The following is a 24,665-nucleotide window of genomic DNA, read 5'->3' as shown; positions in this document are numbered from 1 at the left end:
ACAGTAGGGGTGGTATACAGAAGATAGCCCTATTTGGTAAAAGACCAAGTCCATATTATTGCAAGAACAGCTCAAATAAGGAAAGAGAAATGACAGTCCATCATTACTTTAAGACACGAAGGTCTGTCAATCTGGAACATATCAAGAACTTTGAAAGTTTCTTCAAGTACATTCGCAAAAACCATCAAGCGCTATGATGAGACTGACTCTCATGAGGACCGCCACAGGAAAGGAAGACCCAGTGTTACCTCTGCTGCAGAGGATAAGTTCATTAGAGTTACCAGCTTCAGAAATTGCAGCCCAAATAAATGCTTCACAGAGTTCAAGTAACAGACACATCTCAACATCAGCTGTTCAGAGGAGACTGCATGAATCAGGCCTTCATGGTCGAATTGCTGCAAAGAAACCACTACTAAAGGACACCAATAGAAGAGACTTGCTTCGGCCAAGAAACACAAGCAATGGACATTAGACCGGTGGAAATCTGTGCTTTGATCTGATGAGTCAATGTGAAACGCAGAGTAGGTGAACGGATGATCTCCGCATGTGTGGTTCCCACCGTGAAGCATGGAGGAGGTGTGATGGTGTGGGGGTGCTTTGCTGGTGACACTGTCTGTGATTTATTTAGAATTCAAGGCACACTTAACCAGCATGGCTACCACAACATTCTGCAGCGATACGCTATCCCATCTGGTTTGCGCTTAATGGAACTATATTTTTTACAACAGGACAATGACCCAACACACCTCCAGGCTGTGTAAGGGCTATTTGACCAAGAAGGAGAGTGATGGAGTGCAGCATCAGATGACCTGGCCTCCACAATCAACCCAATTGAGATAGTTTGGGATGAGTTGGACCGCAGAGTGAAGGAAAAGCAACCAACAAGTGCTCAGCATATGTGGGAACTCCTTCAGGACTGTTGGAAAAGCATTCCAGGTGAAGCTGGTTGAGAGAATGCCAAGAGAAGAGTGTGCAAAGCTGTCATCAAGGCAAAGGGTGGCTACTTTGAAGAATCTAAAATATTTTGATTTGTTTAACCTTTTTTTGGTCACTACAGATTCCTTGTGTTATTTCATAGTTATGATATCTTCCCTATTATTCTACAGTGTGGAAAATAGTAAAAATGAAAAACCCTTGAATGAGTAGGTGTGTCCAAACTTTTGACTGGTTCTGTATATACACAGTACATACACACAGTGATGCAAAATATATGATACACTACAACAACACATGAACATTTTGGAGCTTCATTTGTTAGAGGGTTGCAGTGTAAAACTGGTGAGCTGTCACTTAAAAACACTTTACAACTTAAGTTGTCTTAGCACCATAACTTGGGTCTCTATTCAATCCGTATCGCAGACGTTCAGCGTTACAGCGTGTTTGAAATTTAAAGGCAATGTTCCGTATTAGCGGAGATTGCATCACGGTAAACACCGCATATGTTGGCTCAATCAGAAATTACCTTAACATTTATATTGCGCCATCTGTAACGCTTCACCGGTACAGATAAAATAGAGCCATAGATCTGGACAGATTGAGCAATTACTGTTTGACACGTCCTCCTGTGAAATAGTGAAATCTTTGGTCAACTAAACTGCTATGTAGGAGAGTATTGAATAGAGCCCTCATGATACGTAATTGGGGATGATTTAAGAGCAAGCTTGGGCAACTTAATACTACATGTAGTTAATTAGATCATAAATATTGTGGATTTTAGAGCGTAAAGAAGCTTATTAAAATGTGTACAGTCTATACATTATGCAAAACAAACAATCTTGCTTTCCTTTCATACTGTATCTTCCTCTCCTTTAATGTAATCCAAGAGAGCCATGGTAGTCAAGAGTCTCATCACAGATGCGGTAGCAGTCCTTAGTTATAAGAAAGATAACTCCCTCACACAATATTACCTCTGCACCTTGTTTATTTTGTCAACGTTTCAGCCAAAGACCTTTTTCAAGACCTTAATCCATTCAGGTGAATGGCAGCGGCAAACTGCTTCCCACGAAACACAAAAACCCAGACGGGAACTTTTATTGGAGGGGATTCTGGTTACAGTCCATAAAGTGGTTCCAGATTCTTCGGTTTGGTGTTCTGTCTATCATCTCGCCTCACCAGAGCTCCTCCACTCATAGCCCTGTTAAACGTGTCCTTCACAACCATCCTCCATGAACCATTCAGTTTCCCGTATTGCCCATTGGCAATCTCCTCACAAGCCAAAAACAAGTTGGGCTTTCACTTCCTTTCTTTGCAGTCTTTCAGTTTTTCAGTCTGTATTTTCAGCACTCTATTAGTGTCCAGTCAGTGTTCACCCAGAGTCAGGTTCTAGGCTGTCCTCTCCACTGTGGGTCAGTGTGTTTGGCCCAGGGACTGAGGGCCTGCTCTGGGCACTGTGTCAGGCCCCCTAGAGGTCTGAGGCCTGGGGAGAGGGGGCTAGCTGAGTGCCCTGTGTTGTGACTGTCTGTGGGCCACTCGTGTGCAGGAGGCACAGCAGGTTGTCTTGTAGTAGTCGTACACACAGAGACGTGCCTGGACCACCACATTGCAGTTGAAATACTTGTCTCGACAGTTCTCGTCTGAAAAACAATCATATCGAAAGTCAGTGATGATAAGTTTTAGAAATCTTTAAGTATTTTCACATGTTTTCTGTATGGAATAAGATCTTCATAAATGTTGAACCATTTTAGACTAAAATCCCCTCTAACCCTCATTAAAACTGTCTGACAGTAGTTAGGACCAGACCAGCCATCATTAAACAATCCAACTGTATGACATTCCAGAGTTGGTGCCTTGGCCACAGATCCATGTTTACTATACAGTAGTAACTGACCTATGTGTGGGACGCAGGGCTCTGGGTTGCACTCCTCTCTCTCCACTGGTTTCAGCTCCTCCTTACAGCCTTCACTGGAAAGCATGTCATCAGACAGACAGCGCACCTCCCTCACACGGAAGCCCCCCTCACACGTCTTAGAACACTACAGGGACAGAGAATACAGTGCAAACCTCATTCTCCCTTTCAAGAGAGTATTTCACAACTCCACATAAAAGCGTGTGTGTCTGTTTTCTCATGTGTGAGTGCGTGCATGTGTGGGCATGTGCGTGTATAGTTACTCACAGCACTCCAGTCTGTGTGGTACCACATGGCCCCGCAGGGCTTGAGGTGGCAGCTCTGCTGATTAAGAGGCTTGTCTAGAGAAGAACATTCGTAGGGCGGCATTACATTGAACCCCTCGTCAGACTTCATCAGACACACCACTGCCCTCTGTTGGCTGCCCGAGCCACACTCCGTTGAGCACTGGGGGAAGGAGAAAAGACCATAGGTAATACTACACATGGGCATGACATGAGACATCGGAACTGTTTCAACATGTTGTTTTTTTATTAAGAAAAATAAAGACTTGATTGGCTCAGTTGATTGGCCGACCTGAGTTATAGAAGGTACACCTTACTTACAGGGCCGGCTTCCGGACAGAGATTAAGCCTAGTCTTGAACTAAAAAGCTATTTCAAATGGAAATAATGGACAATGGCTTTGTAACATCTGAGTGTTCCTCTTTACAACACTAACATGAGACATCAGCAAAAATGTAAGTAATGGATAAGAGACATCTGTAAAATCAGCAGCAAATCCTCATCCTAATCTTTCCCCAGATGTGTCCCTACAAGCCCAGTTTGACCCGGCGTTGTCCTGTCTTACCTGACTCCAGGGGGCTGTAAACCACTCGATGCGACTCTCACAGGGGCCGTGATTACAGACCTGAGAGTCAGTGGGGCGCTCATGGCCACACCCCTCCAGAGGCAAGCTGCTGATGTGATTGGTCAGGCACAGTACGCCGCGGGTCCGGATGCCCATCCCACACTCAGCAGAACACTGCAGAGAGCAAAGACATGGTAAGTGACAATACAAACAGTTGACCTATGCCGTGATTCAATCCGATCAGCGGCAGATCCGTGTATAGTGCACTTGACATTCAAAGGTAATTTCCAATTGAGCCGACATATGCAGCGTTTACTGTGAATGTGGAACATTGCCTTTAAAAGGTGCAAAGCTGACAAAATGCTAACTGATTGAATCCCGGCCCTAGTATCACCCCCATTTTTAACAGTAGTATCAAGTCAATTTGTATTCAATTATAATCTTGCATCTACCATACTGTAGTGGATGCAATCCAATCAATGTCAACAATTACTACAGTATTAGGTTAGAAAAGTGTTAGACTGTGATCTTGAGAGCCCATGTCCTCAGTCCTACACATACATGCCTTATTCCCCCACTCAGTGAAGAACCAACTTTTAGCACAGGGCCCCATGTCACAGTTCTCATTGTCACTGGGTCGCAGCTTCATGTTGCACTCCTCGTCCGACACAAAGTCTCCCACGTTGCTGACACAGTGCACCTCCCTGGTCCTCTGGCCCACGCCACAGGGAACAGAGCACTGGGGAAACACAGGATGGACAGTAAAATACTATAGGGGTAGTTTTCAGTTCATCTCAAAGTGTAAACATGGGTCTCTCTGATGAATGTAACCTGTTGTCTGTGAAAACAACTGGGAAAATGCTCCATAGAATACTTGCTTGGGTTTCATTTATGATAAGGAATGCTAGCAACTTTAGAGGAATGATAACATTTATCTAATTGCGGTTCATGTACTTTCTTATACTCCATACTGTATTAGAAGAATGTATGTTAAATCTTGTCTGTGGACTTAGAACTTTTGATTGAGCCTGCCTCAGATGGGTGGGGTAGGTTTACACTTTTAAGACTGTTCCATGCGCAGAGCAAGCGCAAACAAGTGCAGCTAAAGTATTTGAAACAAATACTATTTGAAGCATATTGATTGACAGCTGTCACTCACTGCGCTCCACTCGGTTCGTATCTGCCACTCGCTGCAGATTTTCAGCTGGCAGGTGCTGGTGGTCTCGGGCTGCTCCAGGTGGCGGCAGCGGCTGGTGTGGACGTTGAGGGTCCGGTTGGCATACACCTGCCTGCACAAGACCTGCCGGTGCTGCATACCCAGGCCACATGTCTTACTGCACTCCGACCACTCACCAATATCCCAACTGCACAGTAGGACACACAAGGCCCCATGTTCAGAGGGACACAATAGCTATGTGGTACCAACGTAGCTAATAAAACATGTGGTCAATTGTCCAATTAGATTCTAATTATGATCTAATTATTAGACTATAAAGAGGATGGGTCAGGAACCTTTCATGAAGAATATAGAAATCTGGGTCCTATGACTTCTGCTAAAGCTCTGTGTATGTATTGAACCGGTGTGTGTAGTGTCTAAGAGCCCTGTATGTAATGTACGTGTGGTTGAGACAGAGGGTTCTCTCACAAGGCAGGGCAGGACTGAAGGTTGCAGGGCTCCTCCTGTGAACTGGGCCTGGTGCTGCTGTCACACTGGTTCTCTGGTACATGCTCATGGCTCAGTCTGTGGACACAGCGGAAGATGGTGTACCTGCTACCTGAAAACCAATACACAGGAGAGCGTTAGATGTTCATGCCTCAATACTGCATCGTCACTACTCACTGTGGGAATCTGTTAAACCTAGTTGATCAACTAGTATTAATTAGAGCATCAGAGGTTGAGACCTTTTGGGGCTTCAGTTCAGACAAAGATACATGCCATGTCTTACCTCTGCCACAGGAGGCGCTACATTCTGTTGCCCCAGACAGTTTCCAGTTGTATTCTCTCTGACGTCTGGGTGGCTGGACTGCTGGCACCTGGTTGTTGGGTACCTGAGGAGGGTACTTGCCCCCTCCTGCTGGATCGTACCCATCCTGGTTGGGGTTGCCCCGGTGATCATTCCCACTTTGCCCATGCAGAGTGTTCCCTGGGAGATCGAACATGGTATTTCAGCCAACAAAACCAGGGGAAAACTCAGTCATTGAGATGCTTGTGACCCCCTCCCTTTGTGGACTAATAGTTCATTTAGGCCATACAGTCCCAGTCAGATGCATCAGTAACTATGGGGAGCCTCACCTCCAGGTCTGTGGTCGGGGTGCTGTGGAGGGTTGTCAGAGGGAAGGATGAATTCATAGCTCACTCCTGGGTTGGGCTGCTGGTAGATCACCTGAGGACAAAGCAAAAATTCTTCAGTGAACAAGTTAATTACAACGTAATGTGCCAGTGTAAACTGCCAGAGAAATATGTGCCAATATGAGCTACATTTTACTGTACATACAAGTTGACTGATTACATACATAAACATCCAGGATCTCATTGGTTGGCCCCTCAGCCAGGAAGGACTCCCCGGCAGTGCTGGTGACCTCATTGGGTCGTCGGTAGGTGAACATGGTGCCCACCCCCTCATACTTCCCCGGCCGGTCAATGGCCCAGTTCCCATTGATGATGGAGCGACCTGAGCGGCTTTTCAGAGCTGCAGACAGACCATGAGTTGATGGTTGACCGTTAATAAAACTCCACCCTAAAACTATCTTTTGGTATTTGTTTCATTAGTCCATTGTTGACATGGTCACAAAATGTTTTGCTTGCCAGCACTCAAGTTTTCAAGATATGTAACTTTTCTGTAATGTTTTTCAGATGGCCTGTTGCCCTAACCATGGAATTCTCCAATGTGGCTGTAGAGTTGGGAGATTCAGCTACACGATTAACATAAAGCTTTTCCAGCTCTTTACTAACAGGTTTGCTCATTTACAAAAGACACTGCTTTTTTTTCCCTGAGGATTTCTGTATTTTGAAAGGAGTGAGCTATTTTTCTTTAAATGCTGAACATTAGACAAGTAACATTAAGACTACTGAATATAAGAGTGTTTGGACAATTTAAAGCACATATTAGGCATGCAGAAATAAACTAGAACAGAAGTCTGTTGAGGAGAGTGGGGCAAACATCAGGGGATAATGGTAACGATAAGTAGGTCCATGGAAGAATCCTGTTTATACCCAGGATGTTGCATCACAGCACGCTTTTACCCACTGATATATGAACTCTTCCAACAACAACGCCAAACGACGCAGGAACAGCAGTCACAGAAAGGAGCCATTGTTCACGCATACTCTACATTTCCGGCTTAGGTGCTTACTCACTGAGTAAGTATTGTGTAGGGGTTGAGTGGGGACTCATATTAAAAAAGCAATGCATAACTACTACCCCCAGTTAGTAGTTTTGACTTAGAAAGGTCGTTTCAAAGTAGGTTTCATCGCTGGGCTCAGTCAGTAGTGGTGGTTTTCTAGGCAGCAGTGAAATTCCTCACCTTAATTAAAAAGGATGGGAAGGCTGGAGGATAAGGTCCTCTAATGAAAGCTTGTTTATATACTTTCCCCTGAGGGGAGTGGCCAGGCCAGGGGAAGTGGGGGCCACTCTCTCACTCTCACACTAAAACACTGACATTCCAGAAGTCATTCCTGACAATAGACCCACTTCTGTGTCACACTGTTATGCTCCTATAAAGACAAGATTTTATTAATTAAATAAAAGATTGTAACCAGAAGTGCACTGTGTGGTTACTGACAACATAGAAATGCTCACATCCAAAATTCCGGAAAAATCCCTCCTGCTCTGTATTTGAGCTGCCTTTTAATTAAATGAATCAAATCAATTTAACAAGCAGCTGTTCCCTGCTGCCTGATACCAGGCTCACAGCACGGATGTAGCAAGACATGACCTAAATTATATTGAAAAAAATAGCTACTGCTGTCAGATGTTTTATAACCTGAAGCTTATCTTTAAATGGTGACTTTTTATTAGTACCGTTAATGTAATATAAAACATAATCTAACGTGGTCGAAGGGAAAACCTAAAATTGCTATTGCATGTGTCATAGCTCATGGGCCTGATTCAGGCAGAGATGTATGGAGCCTTAAGGGGCAGCGGATAAAGAGCTGGTAACTCTGTAGTTAAACAGAGGTGGTTTGGAACCATGCTTGTGTGTTGAGTAACCTTGCCTCAGACATGAAGACTTGCCTTCCAAGCTACCCACTGGGCACACACTGGTCGAATCAACGTTGTTTCCTCATCATTTCAATGAAATTACATTGAACCAACGTGGAATAGACGTTGAATTGACGTCTGTACCCAGTGGGTAATGTCTAGGCTTTAGTTCAGCGGGCTAACACATTCTGACCCGGGTTAAAACACTGGTCAGTCACAGTCCTACTCACCCAGGTAATTCCTGCTCTTCACCGTCTCGGTGACGTTGATCTTGGTGGCTCCCTCTGGGATCTCCACTATCTTGTGGTAGCCCACCTTGTTCAGGCTGTGCTGCTGGAAGAGCCCTGACACCAGCTTACAGGCCGTGTTATCCCCGCCACACACCCCACACTTGTCCATCACCTTGCCTGAGCCCAGGTACTCATCGCAGCCCAGACTCTGTCAGAGAGGGAGAAGGAGGTTAAAGGAGGGGACAGAAGACATGTATTGCATCTCACTAATCAATACCGGTACATTACAAACAGTACAGTACGCTTTTTGTTGTAAGCAGAGGATTTTTGAGGTGAAGCAATTTTCAACTGTTGAGCTACTGAGACATCTGTTTTAACAGGCAACTGTTTTACCACTGAAGTGCATGGAAAAGTAAATAACATGAGCAACCTCATTAATCAAGTAAAGAGGGGAGAATGAGAGATAATAAACCAAAGCCTATCCCAGCATATTCATAAACAAACCCATGTTATTTCACCTCTCTAATTCGATGACCTGCTGCACATAATTAACTACCATAACACAACAACCAATTAGCCTGAGCCGGCTTCATTCCAACAACAGGCATATTCTTGGCACGATGCTAGAGTAGTAATGGCTCCCAAAGCAAATCCTCAGGGGTGTTAGCTTTCTCTGTCAAATTGGCACTCATAAATTACAGGAAGCATGGATAAGGTTAGTATAGAACACTCAAATCAGCAGTCGATAAATCCAGCCAATTCTGACATAAAAGTAGCTCGCTGTGTGAACAGGTGCTGCAGGCAGGGGCCTGGTTGGGACTGATCCCAGCAGGCCACCGTATTTCTATAATTGCAGACCCCTGGGCAGTAGAGAGTAGACACTGGTGTGCCAGAATCAGGATACGCCCTCAGGATACGCCCTCCGTCACCACTTGAACCTGAACCGAAGGAACGACCGAGGGAGGGGTCAGCAGGGGACAAAAAAAACTGTTTAGTTTTAATGACACAAAGCTCCTCTGTGATTGGACGGCTGCCAACGTTAGTCTCTAGTCAGTCAGTATCTCTCAGGGAACGTTACGTTCAGCAGTCCAGTCAATAATCCCCCCCGTCCTGCCAAACCAGGACTAATGGGGATCTTGCCTTGCTAAACCGGCATATTTTCTCAGACCAACTGTATATATTTTGTCCCAACATTCATAAAAAATATTACACAACATTTTATGTGTGGTCCTTAAGCATGGGACATAGGCTTACATAGAATAATCACACAAACAAATGAAGAGCAGACTACAGTGGTAATTAAAAAGGGTTTTGCTGTAGATTCATGCTCTCTCAGCGGACTTAGATCTTCCTGGAGCTGCAGTAAGACAGTCAGCTGCAGGCTGGATGCAGGCTGGGACATGGGGCTGGAACAGGGGAGATGGTAGCCAGGCCAGGGCTAGGGGTGGACTGAGGAGATTGGGGTAGGCTCAGGAGACAGAAGCCTGGCTCTCACCCACCCATTGCAGCGAGGTCTGCATTGGGCCAACACTCCACCCAGGCCAAAACAAATACACACCACCTCCTTCTACACAGGAAATAAGCGATGAGAGAGGGAATAGCAAACTAAGAGCCCTGAGAAATGACCAAACAGGGCAAATGTTATATTGGCCAATGTGGAATTATGGATACATACTGTAGCCTATAGGCACTCAAATGTAAGAATGGTACATGATGAAAACCAGATTGTTCCATATGAGTTTACACATTATATTTTAATACATCACATATACAGTATGCAAGGCTATCACAAACAATTGGGATACCAAGTGAGTGGTATCGGCCTTCTCAATTTTCACCATAAAACACCCTGAATTTAAGCAACAACATTATCACAGATATCATTTCAATGTTTAGCCTTAATCCCAGGAGAAAGAAAACGGTTCCTTCCTTCCCCTCATAAACTACAGCTTGACAAGCTTGGCGAGTAATGGCTATCAGTGGCCATTTGCCAGAGAAAAGCTCTGAATCACTGTGTGTTAACGTGTGAATGGAGAGTCACATCATTTATTACCCGTAATCTGAGTAATCCGTCAATGTATAAAATATCATGTGACTAAGAGGCGTCCGTAGTGTTTTTAGAAAAATTGTGCAATAAGGTTTTCCAAGCCTTTTAATATGGTAAAATGACTTAGGGCATGGGACCTATACACGAAGTATTGAAGTGTGTGGGTATTATTTGATATCAAATAGATTCACTGTTAATGTACAGTATATCTTTCAAATCATAAACTGTCAAAACAGACTTTGGAGAACAGATGATAGCCCATGCAAAACAGTGAAGCCAGCAGTCATTTGTCTCCCAAACCTGAAAACAGTCATCCAGGCTGTCCTTGATATATCATATATAAATGGTCCTGCATCACGAATCCATCCAAATGAGGTGTCTCACTGAACCAAGTTTGGAGGGATCCTAGTTTTTCCCTTTCAAGGGGATCCACAGTGTTTAAGTGCTCAATTTATTAAGAGACCACATCATTGCTTTTTTCTAATCTGCTCTCTGTGGGTGGTTTATAATTCTGCTTGGCGCTGGACGACATCCCCTTTCAGGAGAACTATAATGGGCCTTTAAATGTCACTAAAATCCACCTCATCTGGAAATGGTTAGACGTGTCAGGATGGTGGTCAACTACCAGTCAAAGTGAGGAACGTCGGATGAAAACATTAGACTTCCAATAAACCCCAGCAGTACTTTTCCAGATACAATAGATGTAAGGTCTTGTGCTTTTAGGAATTGGCTTGTCATGATAGGGATAATAATCCCTTGTTGAGTTCAATTAAATTGAATTTATGAAATTATACACAACTGAACCAGCAGACTATTGGTATCTTTCCATCATACAAGTAACCACTTTATAACAAATGTTTGAGTTTGCATTTATAAGGTTATTAGATACCCTTAAACTACTGTCTCACTATGATGGCTATCCCAATTCCAAGGCTGTCCTCAGCTGTGCACAGAGGCGCCTCTTCTCAGAAATCAAGGTTTGGGAGCTTTAAAATAAGTGCCTAATGCACTTTAACTGAGTGGGTAAAGAAGGAATGAAAAACCAACATTTATTTCATTACAAACATGCACAAACTGTCAATAAACAGTTGCAAAGACACTCCATGTCACTTGATCCTTTTCCCACAGGCGTAGGTTACACTTGCCTTGCAATAATGTTGCTTTTAACTGTGTGGGGGACTTGGTTTGTGGTTTCCCACAAGGAATGCAAATATGAATATAAAAATGAGTGGTCACAGTGATTTATGCTGGAGTCAACAGGAATGTTGTAAACATTTTACAGTCCTTAAGTCGACCAGCCCCCATCTTTCTTTGACTGTAAAGACTTCGGGCTAGATTCTATTAGATCTGCGCTAGTCAACACCTGCATAGCAATTGTTTTGGCGGTGTTGTTGGTGGAAATACGTTAGAGCTGTCAGATCCACAAGCGGCTCCTTGCATTACCTTATCGTGGCAACGAAATCACCCAATTTTATAATCCGACAAATCCCATGCAGCCACATTACAAGTTCAAACACTCAAATGTGTTATGTTCTATTGTCTACACCTCGATTAGACTGATAAATCCCCCCCATTCAAATTAAAATGAAAACATGCATTAGAAGCGTACACTTTCTATCGCCATTTTGAACTTCTAACGCAGTGGGGATAATAAGGAAGGGAGTGGTTTGTGACACAAGAGCAGCCACTCATCTATTTGTCAGCTCACACCACAGTTAAACCTCCAACACCGCCAAAACATCTGCTATGCGTATGTCTGCCAACGCCGGTTAACACTAGTTCTGACTGAATCGAGGCCTTCATATACCCCATCTTCTGTAAATGAAGTTATAGATGTGGTGAAAAAAGTAGTCAGTGGACTGATTGCTACGGTTTCTCACAGGCGTGGGACTGGGATCCTGGGTTTAAATGGAGAGTGTTTGTGAGTGGATGTTTAGACAGAGGAATCCACTAATGACAACGAGATATAAGCTAACGAGTGATTGACATTAACATGTGCAGACGGCTGTACTGTATAGGCCTACCAGGGAGCACTATGGTGCACAAATACATCCAGATTCATGCAGCTGTTTCAGGAGCCCCATCTACACAAATTATCCATTATCAACCACACACTCTGCATATCACAGACTCCAGACACTTTTAATCAGTCATTGCTGTAACTGATCCTAGACCATAACTCTTCGGATCTCTGATCTCTGCCATGTCCATGGCTTGAGGTCAGAACATACTTGGGTCTTGTCAGAGCTTAGACTAGGGGTTCCCATGATATTATACTCTGGGTGCCATGCCAGACCCACCAGCCTAGAAACCACCAAGGAGTCAGGAAGGTAGATCGATAATGAGTCCCTGAGAGAGCACCAAGACTGCTCACTGTATACATGATCCTAAACTCAGCAACAAAAAGAAACGTCCCTTTTTCAGGACCCTGTCTTTCAAAGATAATTCGTAAAAATCCAAATAACTTCACAGATCTTCATTGTATAGGGTTTAAACACTGTTTCCCATGCTTGTTCAATGAACCATAAACAATTAATGAACCTGCGCCAGTGGAATGGTCATTAAGACACTAACAGCTTACAGATGGTAGGCAAATAAGGTCACAGTTATGAAAGCTTAGGACACTAAAGAGGCCTTTCTACTGACTCTGAAAAACACCAAAAGAAAGATGCCCAGGGTCCCTGCTTATCTGAGTGAACGTGCCTTAGGCATGCTGCAAGGAGGCATGAGGACTGCAGATGTGGCCAGAGCAATGAAATGCTATGTCCATACTGTGAGACGCCTAAGACAGCGCTACAGGGAGACAGGACGGACAGCTGATCATCCTCGCAGTGGCAGACCACGTGTAACAACACCTGCACAGGATCGGTACATCCGAACATCACACCTGCGGGACAGGTGCAGGATGGCAACAACAACTGCCCGAGTTACACCATGAACGCACAAACCCTCCATCAGTGCTCAGACAGTCCGCAATAGGCTGAGAGAGGCTGGACTGAGGGCTTGTAGGCCTGTTGTAAGGCAGGTCCTCACCAGACATCACCGGCAACAACGTCGCCTATGGGCACAAACCCACCATCGCTGGACCAGACAGGACTGGCAAAAAGTGCTCTTCACTGAGGAGTCACGGTTCTGTCTCACCAGGGGTGATGGTCGGATTCGCATTTATCGTCGCAGCAATGAGCATTACACCGAGGCCTGTACTCTGGAGCGGGATAGATTTGGAGGTGGAGGGTCCGTCATGGTCTGGGGTGGTGTGTCACAGCATCATCGGACCGAGCTTGTTGTCATTGCAGGCAATCTCAACGCTGTGCGTTACAGGGAAGACATCCTCCTCCCTCATGTGGTACCCTTCCTGCAGGCTCATCCTGATATGACCCTCCAGCATGACAATGCCACCAGCCATACTGCTCGTTCTGTGCGTGATTTCCTGCAAGACAGGAATGTCAGTGTTCTGCCATGGCCAGCGAAGAGCCCGGATCTCAATCCCAATGAGCACGTCTGGGACCTGTTAGATCAGAGGGTGAGGGCTAGGGCCATTCCCCACAGAAATGTCTGGGAACTTGCAGGTGCCTTGGTGGAAGAGTGGGGTAACATCTCACAGCAAATCTGGTGCAGTCCATGAGGAGGAGATGCACTGCATTACTTAATGAAACTGGTGGCCACAACAGATACTGACTGTTCCTTTTGATTTTGACCCCCCCCCCTTGTTCAGGGACACATTATTCCATTTCTGTTAGTCACATGTCTGTGGAACTTGTTCAGCTTATGTCTCAGTTGTTGAATCTTGTTATGGTCATACAAATATTTACACATGTTGAGTTTGCTGAAAATAAACGCAGTTAACAGTGAGAGGACGTTTCTTTTTTTTCTGAGTTTATAAGGTTTGAATTTGAATATATTAACACACTTGGACACTTAACACTATTACAGGGTACATACATTTTGAGTGCACAAACTTAGATATGCATCCAGCTGTATCTGGTCACCGATACTAAAAAGTTTTGGTTTAATGTTCCAAGGTTGAAATCTTGCATATTATTTAACATGACATCTAATATTTTAACACCTAACATGTTGTCACAACATATTAATCAAATAACAACAAACTAAATGAATGCTGCATTAATGGAATAAATATTAATAACAATAACAGTCTCTAGAATGAAGTGTCAGCTCAATGGTTTGGCCTCGCTTCACCAATGACATTTGATTCAACTTAAATTCTTATGAGAATATCTTCAGATTAAAGGAATTGTCACGTCCTGACCAGTAAAAGGGGTTATTTGTTATAGTAGTTTGGTCAAGGCGTGGCAGGGGGTGTTTGTTTTGTGTGTTTCGATGTGTGTTCAATATTTTCTATTTCTATGTTCATTCTATGTTCCCTATCTATGTTTTGTATTTCTGTGTTTTGGCTTGGTATGGCTCTCAATCAGGGACAGCTGTACATCATTGTCGCTGATTGGGAGCCATACTTAGGTAGCCCTTTTTCCACCTGTCTGGTGTGGGAAGTTGTTTTTGCATTGCTGTGAGTAGCCTGCGAAACTGTTCGTTCGTTGTGTCTTGTTTTGGTTTTTGCTGGTTCACCGTTTATATTAAAGTATGATGAACCCAACCCACGCTGCGTCTTGGTCTCATTCCAACAACAGACGTTACAGGAATTCTCAATTTATTTTCAAATGATAACACTCCACTTTGTTTTATGTCAAACACACACAAACCCTGTCGACCAAATGTACGACCAAAGAGTAACAGAGGTTGTTTTGTGAACATTATGAGAACATTTTCAACTCTTCACTTGCTGTACAGCCAGCAGAGAGTTCTGCTGGAGCGTTGCCATTGCTGTTATCAAGACTTGGCTTGCAATGATACGCCAGCTCATCTGGAAATGTAATATTTACATTACTGGGCTTCCAAGCTGAGAATTCTGGGGCAATGTCATACCTGATAATAATTCATAGCAGAGGTGACCTTACAGCAAGATGACCACCGAATGGAAATGACATTATGCTGAAATCTATAGAAAACTCAATGACTGACAACAATCTCAACATTAAAAAAGATGAGTGGGGATCATTGTCTGTTTTATAAAAAAATGTGACTCATTGCTCTAGAAGAAATTGTAGTCGTAAATAGTAAACTGGGTCATACTGTATATTAGAAGTGCAGGCAATGAGAAATATGTGGGTTCTAAGCATTTAAAATCAAACCGAACGCAAGATATTATGTCTACATAATCCTACATCAGTTGGGCCAACTTAAACTCTTTCAGTTTGACTCCCCAACGTACAAAATAATACTTATATTCAATAAACATAGTTTACTACTGACTGGGTTGGAAAGACAGGTATAGATCTATAGAAATGCCAAAATAACATCCCCTCTGAGACTCATTATGGTTTTCTATCTACCTACCCACTCACTGAGGATGCCTTTACTGTCTGCCTGGTTTGAAATCGCAGAGCACTTTGGCACTGTGGTCAAGGAAATTAACGAGACCTTCCTCTAACCTTCCTTGACTGTGATGTGAACGGCTAGAAGTGCTCTCACCCTGACATCCTGTCAGTCTCCCAAGCTAGACTTGCGATAGTGGTACAGTATCATAAGGGCTTGGTGTAGACTTGAAGTTAGACATGCCATAGTGGTATCATCTGGGGTTGGTGTACGTATGGTACGCCAGCCAGCTACCGCTGAGTCTCCCAGGCAGGCAGCCCTGGGAGTTGGTGTCAGGATGTCAGGAAGCGGTGTGGCTTGGCTTTGGAGCGGGCAGCAAACCTCAGCTATGCGTCAGTCATTCCATTCATTTAATTTAATCTCCATCCATGTATGCTTTCCTTCCTGTCTGTTTTAACACTACAGCACAATGAGGTGGAGGTGCTCTCTGCCACGGCAGGCAGGCAGGCAGGCAGGCAGGCAGGCAGGCAGGCAGGCAGGCAGGCAGGCAGGCAGGCAGGCAGGCAGGCAGGCAGAGGCGAGGCAGGCAGGCAGGCAGGCAGGCAGGCAGAGGCAGGCAGGCAGGCAGGCAGGCAGGCAGGCGAGGCAGGCGAGGCAGGCAGGCAGGCAGGCAGGCAGGCAGGCAGGCAGGCAGGCAGGCAGGCAGGCAGGCAGGCAGGCAGGCAGAGGCAGAGGCAGGCAGGCAGGCAGGCAGGCAGGCAGGCAGGCAGGCAGGCAGGCAGGCAGGCAGGCAGGGAGGGAGGGAGGGAGGGAGGGAGGGAGGGAGGGAGGGAGGGAGGGAGGGATTCAAGACAGAGGCTCACTCTACTATGTTCATTACTGTCTGATGAGCTCAACTTCTGACTAGTGGCTAAAGGTGTTCTAATGGGAAAGGGAAAGGGGGATACCTAGTCAGTTGTACAATGCCTTCAACTTAAATGTGTCTTCCGCATTTAACCAAACCCCTCTATGCTGCTGCTGTTGTTGAATAGTATTCACAATACAGGTATAAAGTAAATGTGATTATTTAGAAAATAACAAAAGGCTAAATTCCATCATCTTTTAAATTGTTACCAAGGCTAGGACTAATGCAAACCCTGTGAACAATGAATATTGGACCTGCTGAGTTGAAACACTGGCCAGCTTTTAGAATAGGACCATACTGGCATCCTGTACATCATTAGAAAATACAGAGCCACATGTCCCATATAATAGTGTCTGTCTGTGTTTTACCACTGATTCCTATTTCATTTCTCACACAGAATCCAGTATAACGTCATAGTATGGCATGACAACCCACCCCCTCCGTTCGTTCGGTCGGTCGGTCCATGTTAAGTGCATGTGGCCGACCGTTGGCAGTGGCGTAGACCACAAGCATCTGTCTCCCACATGGTGAGATGCTGTGTTCCTTTCTACCTTCCCTTTAGAGGCTCCTTTATCAGAACAGTATTTAATGAGGGTGAGGTTGCTAACGACACACACTGCCTTCAACACAGTCAGCACTGGAAACACATCTGCAGCTGTGGTGGAGGTAGGCTACTGTAAGGGGTGCATAACTGGTGGCAGGGAAGTCAGACGCAGGAGAGCAGACCTTGGTAATAGCCGGAGCAGTTTAATAGTAAAACCAACGGCATAAGAAAATACAAAATATGGGCACAATAACCCGACGCGCACCAGTCAAACAAATGTGCACAAGCACTTAAAACAAACAATACCACACAAAGACATGGGGGGAACAGAGGGTTAAATACACAACATGTAATGAGGGAAATGAAAACCAGGTGTGTGGGAAAACAAGACAAAATAAATGGAAAATGAAAAATGGATCGGCGATGGCTAGAAGACCGGCGACGTCGACCGCCGAACACCACCCGAACAAGGAGAGGCATCGACTTCGGCAGAAGTCGTGACAGCTACTGCAGTGCTGGGGACTGCTCAGTGATCACAAGGTGAAAGGTGATTTTCACTTGCATACAGTATAATGAAGTCACTTTGTAAACTACATCCATCAGAAATTCAAGGGCAGCTCCCAATGAATAATGCTAGACCTGTTATGGTACTGTACAACTTCCAATACCAATTGACCTGTTATGGTACTATTCAACTTCCAATACCAATTGACCTGTTATGGTACTGTACAACTTCCAATACCAATTGACATTTCCATATCAGATTGCAGCACTAAAAGGAGATTAGGAAATATGGCCGTTCTGACTGCTATGACAGAAGAGAGGGAAAATTGGCAGCCTTCAACAAAGAACTTGAAAATCTATTTATGTCCTATAAGCTTTAAATGGAAGAATGGAAGACATACTTTCAAGAATCACAGACTTTTCCTCCGATTTCATCTCTGGAATTTGTATCAATAAAATGTATTTATAAAGCCTTTTTACATCAGCCGATGTCCCAAAGTGCTATACAGAAACCCAGCCTAAAACCCCAAATAGCAAGCAATGCAGATTTCTTTATTTTATTTTAACCTTTATTTAACTAGGCAAGTCAGTTAAGAACAAATTCTTATTTACAATGACGGCCTACCGGGGAACAGTGGGTTAACTGCCTTGTTCAGGGGCAGAACGACAGATTTTTATCTTGTCAAGCTCAGGGATTCGATTCAACAACCTTTCGGTTACTGGCCCAATGCTCTAACCACTAGGCTACCTGCCGCCCCAGATGTAGAAGCATGGTGGCTAGGAAAACCTCCCTAGAAAGGCTGGAACCTAGGAAGAAACCTAGAGAGGAACCAGGCTCTGAGGAATGTGTTGGGAAGTCAACCAAGCCAAGGCAATAATCTGAGCTTGTAACCACTAAAAGAAGCACAAACTCTTGGTTTTCTTGGACCAGACAGTGATAACTCATGGGTTCTTTCCCACTACATGGTGTTTCCCAACATCAATCATTACATGTGTCAAACCCCAAGTGGGTATCCAAAACAACCAGGAATAATGACTGAACTGTGGGGATAACTCTTCCCACTGAGAGGAGTAGGGCTATTGGGCTCCTCCATCCATTTTAAAGACACACTCTACAGTAGCACTTCACATCAGCACAGGATACAATGCAGGATAAAGTGGTAATAACATGGTAATAGTATGGTAACAAGCTAAAGTAACTCCAATACTTTTTGTTGCCCGGATAGGAGTGGGGTCCTCAACAATGAAGAGTAGAGTGATATATACTGGTCATGACTGGGGGATGTTTTCTCACGTACCCCACAAACTTGTCAAACCTCTCTCCCAGCCTCAGGCCTCAGGTCAAGGGCACAGCAGCCTCATAAATGCCCACTGCTTGTAAACGTTTCTGAAATAGCACAAACCGTGTTGATTCTACAGTCTTTAAAACACTGAGGATTTCCTCTGTCATCGGTATCTGTTTGTAGAGGTTCTGTGTTGGGAACATAATGAATGGATATTAAAAAAAGTGCCTAAATACAGGGTAAGGGACAACTTAAGGACACACCTACATGTTTACATGTGGAAATGAAAGGTGCCCTATAGTGAGAGTATTATAGAGGGAACACGTAATCCTATACAATCATTCTCTAAGACACCAATCTCAACTCCTGCCAAATGACCAACTGCAGCTTCGCCTGACGTCACACATTTTAGATGTTTAGCAGAAGACAAAGCAAACCGGTCGCATGGACTACATTCACATGTAACATTTTCATGTGGCATATGACCTTGATGAACAGATCAAACCAGGATACTGTACACACAGAACTAGAATGAGCTATTTTATTTCTATGACTGTACATCACCTGTCTGCAGCAGTATCACAGTGATGTCACAGCCATGTAGTCAATCATCTACACACACATGGAGCTGTGCCAATCTATGCCCTATTACAAGCCAGACATCCCCCTTTTGAGTTTCCACAGTTATACTAAGTACAACTTTGAAGGACACTGTCCTTTATTGCTATATAACAGCCTGCCTTGTATGTGCTATAGAGTCAACAGCACAGAGTGCAAAAGCTGCTTAACAGTGAAAACAGTCACACAGTAAATACCTAATCTGATCCCTACTTCCTCCTCATGATCTATAGTCTGCAGTCATAGCCAAGACATGAACTAACTTAGAACTTAACCTATCTATTAGAATCCGACTATCAACTTACAGTTCAGCAGCTCAATAATTACTTAAGAAGAGCACCGGGCTAAACAGGCTAATTACATTCATAATACAGGTTTATACAGTCATTGTCTTAGAGGGAGTCCCTCTTATGTCTGTTTGGGACATGTAAAGGTGCTGGGACTGGGAGCGATGAGTAGCCAGTCCCAGACGGTCAGTCTCAGCCCAACCTGTGGAAAAGCAGAGAGAGGGTCCATAGTAAGACCATGGTATGGTTTAAGACTTACCTGTGACCACGGGTTCCCCTGCGCAGTCACAAACATGTGGAGGAGGCAGACAAGCAGCAGAAGAGCCAGACCTGATAGCATTCTCTCATGTGGCCAAGAACTATTGACCAGCAGCTCTCAGTCATGCATTCAGACAGGTCCAGTAGAAAAAGGTAGCTGCTCCTGGCTGTTTCGCCTTGGCCCTGTAGTGCAGTGAACGCCAAAACCACTACACTGCTGATCTTTATGCACAGCCTTGTAAACTGAGCTGGAGGAGGCGCAGCTGGGGAGGCTGGGGCATTTAAGAGGAAAAGTTAGGGGTGGGAGGGGGGAGGGAGAGAGAGGGAGAGAGAAAGGTATATCTGGGAAGAAAGAAGATTAGTGGGGAGATGTTTAAAAGAAAAAGGAAATATTTGGGAAGGGAAGAGGAAGAGTATTTATTGTTTATATATGGTGGAATATGAAGCCTCCTACTGTGTAGTCAACAATGGACAGGTGTTGGTGAGACAACTCAACTGGATACCTTTGCTAATCATTATTTAGTAGGACTTGATGGCATACCATTGCAATGTAATCTAGACCACTGACAATGGAACACAGCAGACAGCCAAAGAAAAGTAACATAACAGCCCAAAACACTTTGTGGTCAAGTGGACATTCTAACACTGAAATAGACAGACTACGGACTGCATTTCATATTCTTAAACATGGAGAAACCACAAACTCTGCAACAATACGATCCCTTTGCACTCTCTCTTATACAAGCATACTCAAGCACTTAATTGCGAGCCACGTCGCAAGGAAGGCTGGAAGTAAAAAAGCCGGAGCCAAAAAGACTGAACTCATCATATGGTTTTCCTATTGCTGCACCATTGTTTCCACAACATTAAACCCTAATTCATCAGGACACACTGTAGTTAGGAGTGCGCTCTTCATCAGACTATGACAGTTGGTTTTCACATAAGATTATATGACCATAGTGGGTGCATCAGGGCATTGTGGCTGTATTTGATTCGTAGACCAAGAGGACATTTTTGCAGCCATGTTCACTTAACCATGAGATAACGCAATATTTTCCGATTTTAAAGCAGTACAGGGAGACCACAACAGGCACATGCAGCAAACTACTGTATCCACTACAATTCTGTATTTCAGCTGGGCTATGAGGAGCGAGAGAGAGAGAGAGAGAGAGAAAGAAAGAGAGAGAGAGAGAGAGAGAGAGAGAGAGAGATTTCCAGCAGGCTGTTAGTGGACACACCCTCTTCTTTGGGCCACAGGTGCTTACACACCATTAAGAGAAAATAAGCTTTTTTAGCACAGAAAATGGCCTGTCACTGTTAAGCCAAGCCAGCAGTGAGTCACTGCATAATATGAATGAGAGTACTGAGAACACTGAACAGGATAACAAGTCATATCAGCACCTATTGAATGCATCTAATTCCATTACATCTCCAATTGTGTTTAAATCTTTCACAGCGGCAAGCAAAGGCATCATGGACAGACAAAAAGCCAGAAAGTTTAGATAGTGGCGTCTCAACACCTGGACTTGGCTTGGCTTCTGCTGGCACTCTCTTGTCTTTCCCCACTCGCTGGCACTCTCTCTCTCTCTCCCAGAGGCAGACTGACTGACAGCCAGTGACTGAGCAGTGAGCAGCCTCTGCAGCAACACAACAGCTGCACACATGTTTACAGGGAACGTAGTGTATGGGGAAGAGAGCTTTTCAACAGCATATATATCTCTATAATCTCAGACACATCAGCTACTAATGCTCTCCTGATATACTGTATACTAATCTCAACTGATATTGAACAGTACCGCTTAACGCCCAGAGACCGGCTGCTGGATCAGACAGACTGAAAAGTAAAGCATGTCCTGGTTCTGGTTGGAGTTGTGTTTCCTTCAACATATGGGTCAGGTCAGCAGCCTTGGCTCCCAATGTCTGATTCCTGAAGTCTCCTACCCACACACATCCACACACACCAGAGACATGCACTAGCCTACAGCATCAGGTGGTCTTACCATTACTGTAAGGTATTATGATGCATTACAAAGGGATTCATACAATGGGTGTATTCATGTTTGCTTCCCATTTACCGTCATATTTCCATCATGTCTTAAAATACAATGTAAGCATGACCTGGACACATTTTTTCACATCCTGTCAAGTTGAGCAGACATATTCAAAAACAATTTTCTAACCACACACTACTCTGGATTTCAATTCAATCTGTCTTATATTTAAAAATTCTTTCTCCATATTACTATACATTTCAAACCCGAAACCCAAACATGAACTGCTTGTACATTAGAAATACCTATTGGAGTGGACTGTGTCAGGAAGAGCACAGTTTGAAGATCGAGCAGTAGAGCAGAAAGAGAGAAAAAAACAGATTTTTGTGCATCTGGGATACATATTAGCTGCAGCAAGGCCAGGCATGTAGGTCCCTTGATTGTTTCCTTCAAGCAATGTCTTTGACTAAGGAAGGCAGAGAGAGTAGGTTGTTAATGAATAAAACAGGTGAGAGTGTTAGGATAATGAGGGGTGTGGTGGAGGTGAGGTTAGGGATCGGGGAACATAGCCGCAATCACTATTTATTCTTTGGCCTGTTTGGCTCATAAAGCCAGCTGTCTGTGCATAACAGGGTCATCCCTGTGGGGAGGACAGTGGTATGGAGATCCACGGTATGCTACATTATCACTGCAGGTTCTTTGTGGGGCATGGGACTGTGACTGACTGACTGATGACTGACTGACTGACTGACTGACTGATAGAGCGATGCGCCCCAAATGGCACCCTATTCCCTTTATAGTGCACTACTTTTCACCAGAGACCATAGGGATATACAGTTGTGGCCAAAAGTTTTGAGAATGACACAAATATGAATTTTCAAAGTCTGCATCCTCAGTTTGTATGATGCCAATTTGCATATACTCCAGAATGTTATGAAGAGTGATTAGATGAATTGCAATTAATTGCAAAGTCCCTCTTTGCCATGCAAATGAACTGAATCCCCCAAAAACTTTTCCACTGCATTTCAGCCCTGCCACAAAAGGACCAGCTGACATCATGTCAGTGATTCTCTCGTTAACACAGGTGTGAGTGTTGACGAGGACAAGGCTGGAGATCACTCTGTCATGCTGATTGAGTTCGAATAACAGACTGGAAGCTTCAAAAGGAGGGTGGTGCTTGGAATCATTGTTCTTCCTCTGTTAACCATGGTTACCTGCAAGGAAACACGTGCCGTCATCATTGCTTTGGACAAAAAGGGCTTCACAGGCAAGGATATTGCTGCCAGTAAGATTGCATCTAAATCAACCATTTATCGAATCATCAAGAACTTCAAGGAGAGCGGTTCAATTGTTGTGAAGAAGGCTTCAGGGCGCCCAAGAAAGTACAGCAACGCCAGGACTGTCTCCTAAAGTTGATTCAGCTGCGGGATCGGGGCACCACCAGTACAGAGCTTGCTCAGGAATGGCAGCAGGCAGGTGTGAGTGCATCTGCATGCACAGTGAGGCAAAGACTTTTGGAGGATGGCCTGGAGTCAAGAAGGGCAGCAAAGAAGCCACTTCTCTCCAGGAAAAACATCAGGGACAGACTGATATTCTGCAAAAGGTACAGGGATTGGACTGCTGAGGACTGGGGTAAAGTCATTTTCTCTGATGAATCCATTTTACATTTTTTTTAAACATTTTAGTCATTTAGCAGACGCTCTTATCCAGAGCGACTTACAGTAGTGAATGCATAAATTTCATACAATTTCATACATTTTTTTCTGTGCTGGCCCCCCGTGGGAATCGAACCCACAACCCTGGCGTTGCAAACACCATGCTCTTTGGGGCATCCGTAAAAAATCTTGCCCGGAGAAGACAAGGTGAGCGCTACCATCAGTCCTGTGTCATGCCAACAGTAAAGCATTCATGTGTGGGGTTGCTTCTCAGCCAAGGGAGTGGGCTCACTCACAATTTTGCCTAAGAACACAGCCATGAATAAAGAATGGTACCAACACATCCTCCGAGAGCAACTTCTCCCAACCATCCAGGAACAGTTTGGTGACGAACAATGCCTTTTACAGCATGATGGAGCACCTTGCCATAAGGCAAAAGTGATAACTAAGTGGCTCGGGGAACAAAACATCGATATTTTGGGTCCATGGCCAGGAAACTCCCCAGACCTTAATCCCATTGAGAATTTGTGGTCAATCCTCAAGAGAAGGGTGGACAAACAAAACCCCACAAATTCTGACAAACTCCAAGCATTGATTATGCAAGAATGGGCTGCCATCAGTCAGGATGTGGCCCAGAAGTTAATTGACAGCATGCCAGGGCGGATTGCAGAGGTCTTGAAAAAGAAGGGTCAACACTGCAAATATTGACTCTTTGCATCAACTTCATGTAACTGTCAATAAAAGCCTTTGACACTTATGAAATGCTTGTAATTATACTTCAGTATTCTATAGTAACATCTGACAAAAATATCTAAAGACACTGAAGCAGCAACCTTTGTGGAAATTAATATTTGTGTCATTCTCAAAACCTTTTGCCACGACTGTACAGTGCATTCTGAAAGTTTTCAGACCCCTTGACTTTTTCCACATTTTGTTACATTACAGCCTTATTAAAACATTTCCTCATCCATCTACATACAATACTGCAAAATGACAAAGCGAAAAGTTTTTTTGACATTATAGAAAATGTATTAAAAATAAAAAACAGAAATAGC

At 44.2% G+C, this 24,665-nt stretch overlaps 1 protein-coding gene across 1 annotated transcript; it reads right to left on the bottom strand.

The window, feature by feature from the left end:
• Positions 1-1,903: 1,903 nt before the first annotated feature.
• LOC106562344 (thrombospondin type-1 domain-containing protein 4) lies at positions 1,904-20,210 on the bottom strand. The gene is made up of 12 exons (XM_014127166.2): positions 19,966-20,210; positions 8,126-8,333; positions 6,208-6,383; positions 5,987-6,077; positions 5,640-5,837; positions 5,339-5,468; positions 4,853-5,057; positions 4,259-4,432; positions 3,694-3,867; positions 3,113-3,292; positions 2,828-2,972; positions 1,904-2,573 (listed from the first exon to the last, which is right to left on the bottom strand). Exons 1-12 carry the CDS (start codon positions 20,044-20,046, stop codon positions 2,431-2,433), a joined length of 1,905 nt encoding a protein of 634 aa, XP_013982641.1. The 5' UTR covers positions 20,047-20,210; the 3' UTR covers positions 1,904-2,430.
• Positions 20,211-24,665: the final 4,455 nt, after the last annotated feature.

Source organism: Salmo salar, chromosome ssa11 (genome assembly GCF_905237065.1).
Source record: "Salmo salar chromosome ssa11, Ssal_v3.1, whole genome shotgun sequence".
Taxonomy (NCBI): domain Eukaryota; kingdom Metazoa; phylum Chordata; class Actinopteri; order Salmoniformes; family Salmonidae; genus Salmo; species Salmo salar.
Note: the sequence above shows the minus strand (reverse complement) of the source record. Positions and strands in the feature narration are given on the sequence as shown.

Bases quoted from the DNA above. Each gene is read 5' to 3' on its own strand.
- LOC106562344 (XM_014127166.2), bottom strand. From the start codon at position 20,046: ATGCTATCAGGTCTGGCTCTTCTGCTGCTTGTCTGCCTCCTCCACATG. The intron at 8,334-19,965 runs GTAAGTCTTAAA...CCTCTCTGACAG, and splicing joins AGGGGAACCCGTGGTCACAG to AGTCTGGGCTGCGATGAGTA. The intron at 6,384-8,125 runs GTGAGTAGGACT...GTCTGTCTGCAG, and splicing joins GAAGAGCAGGAATTACCTGG to CTCTGAAAAGCCGCTCAGGT.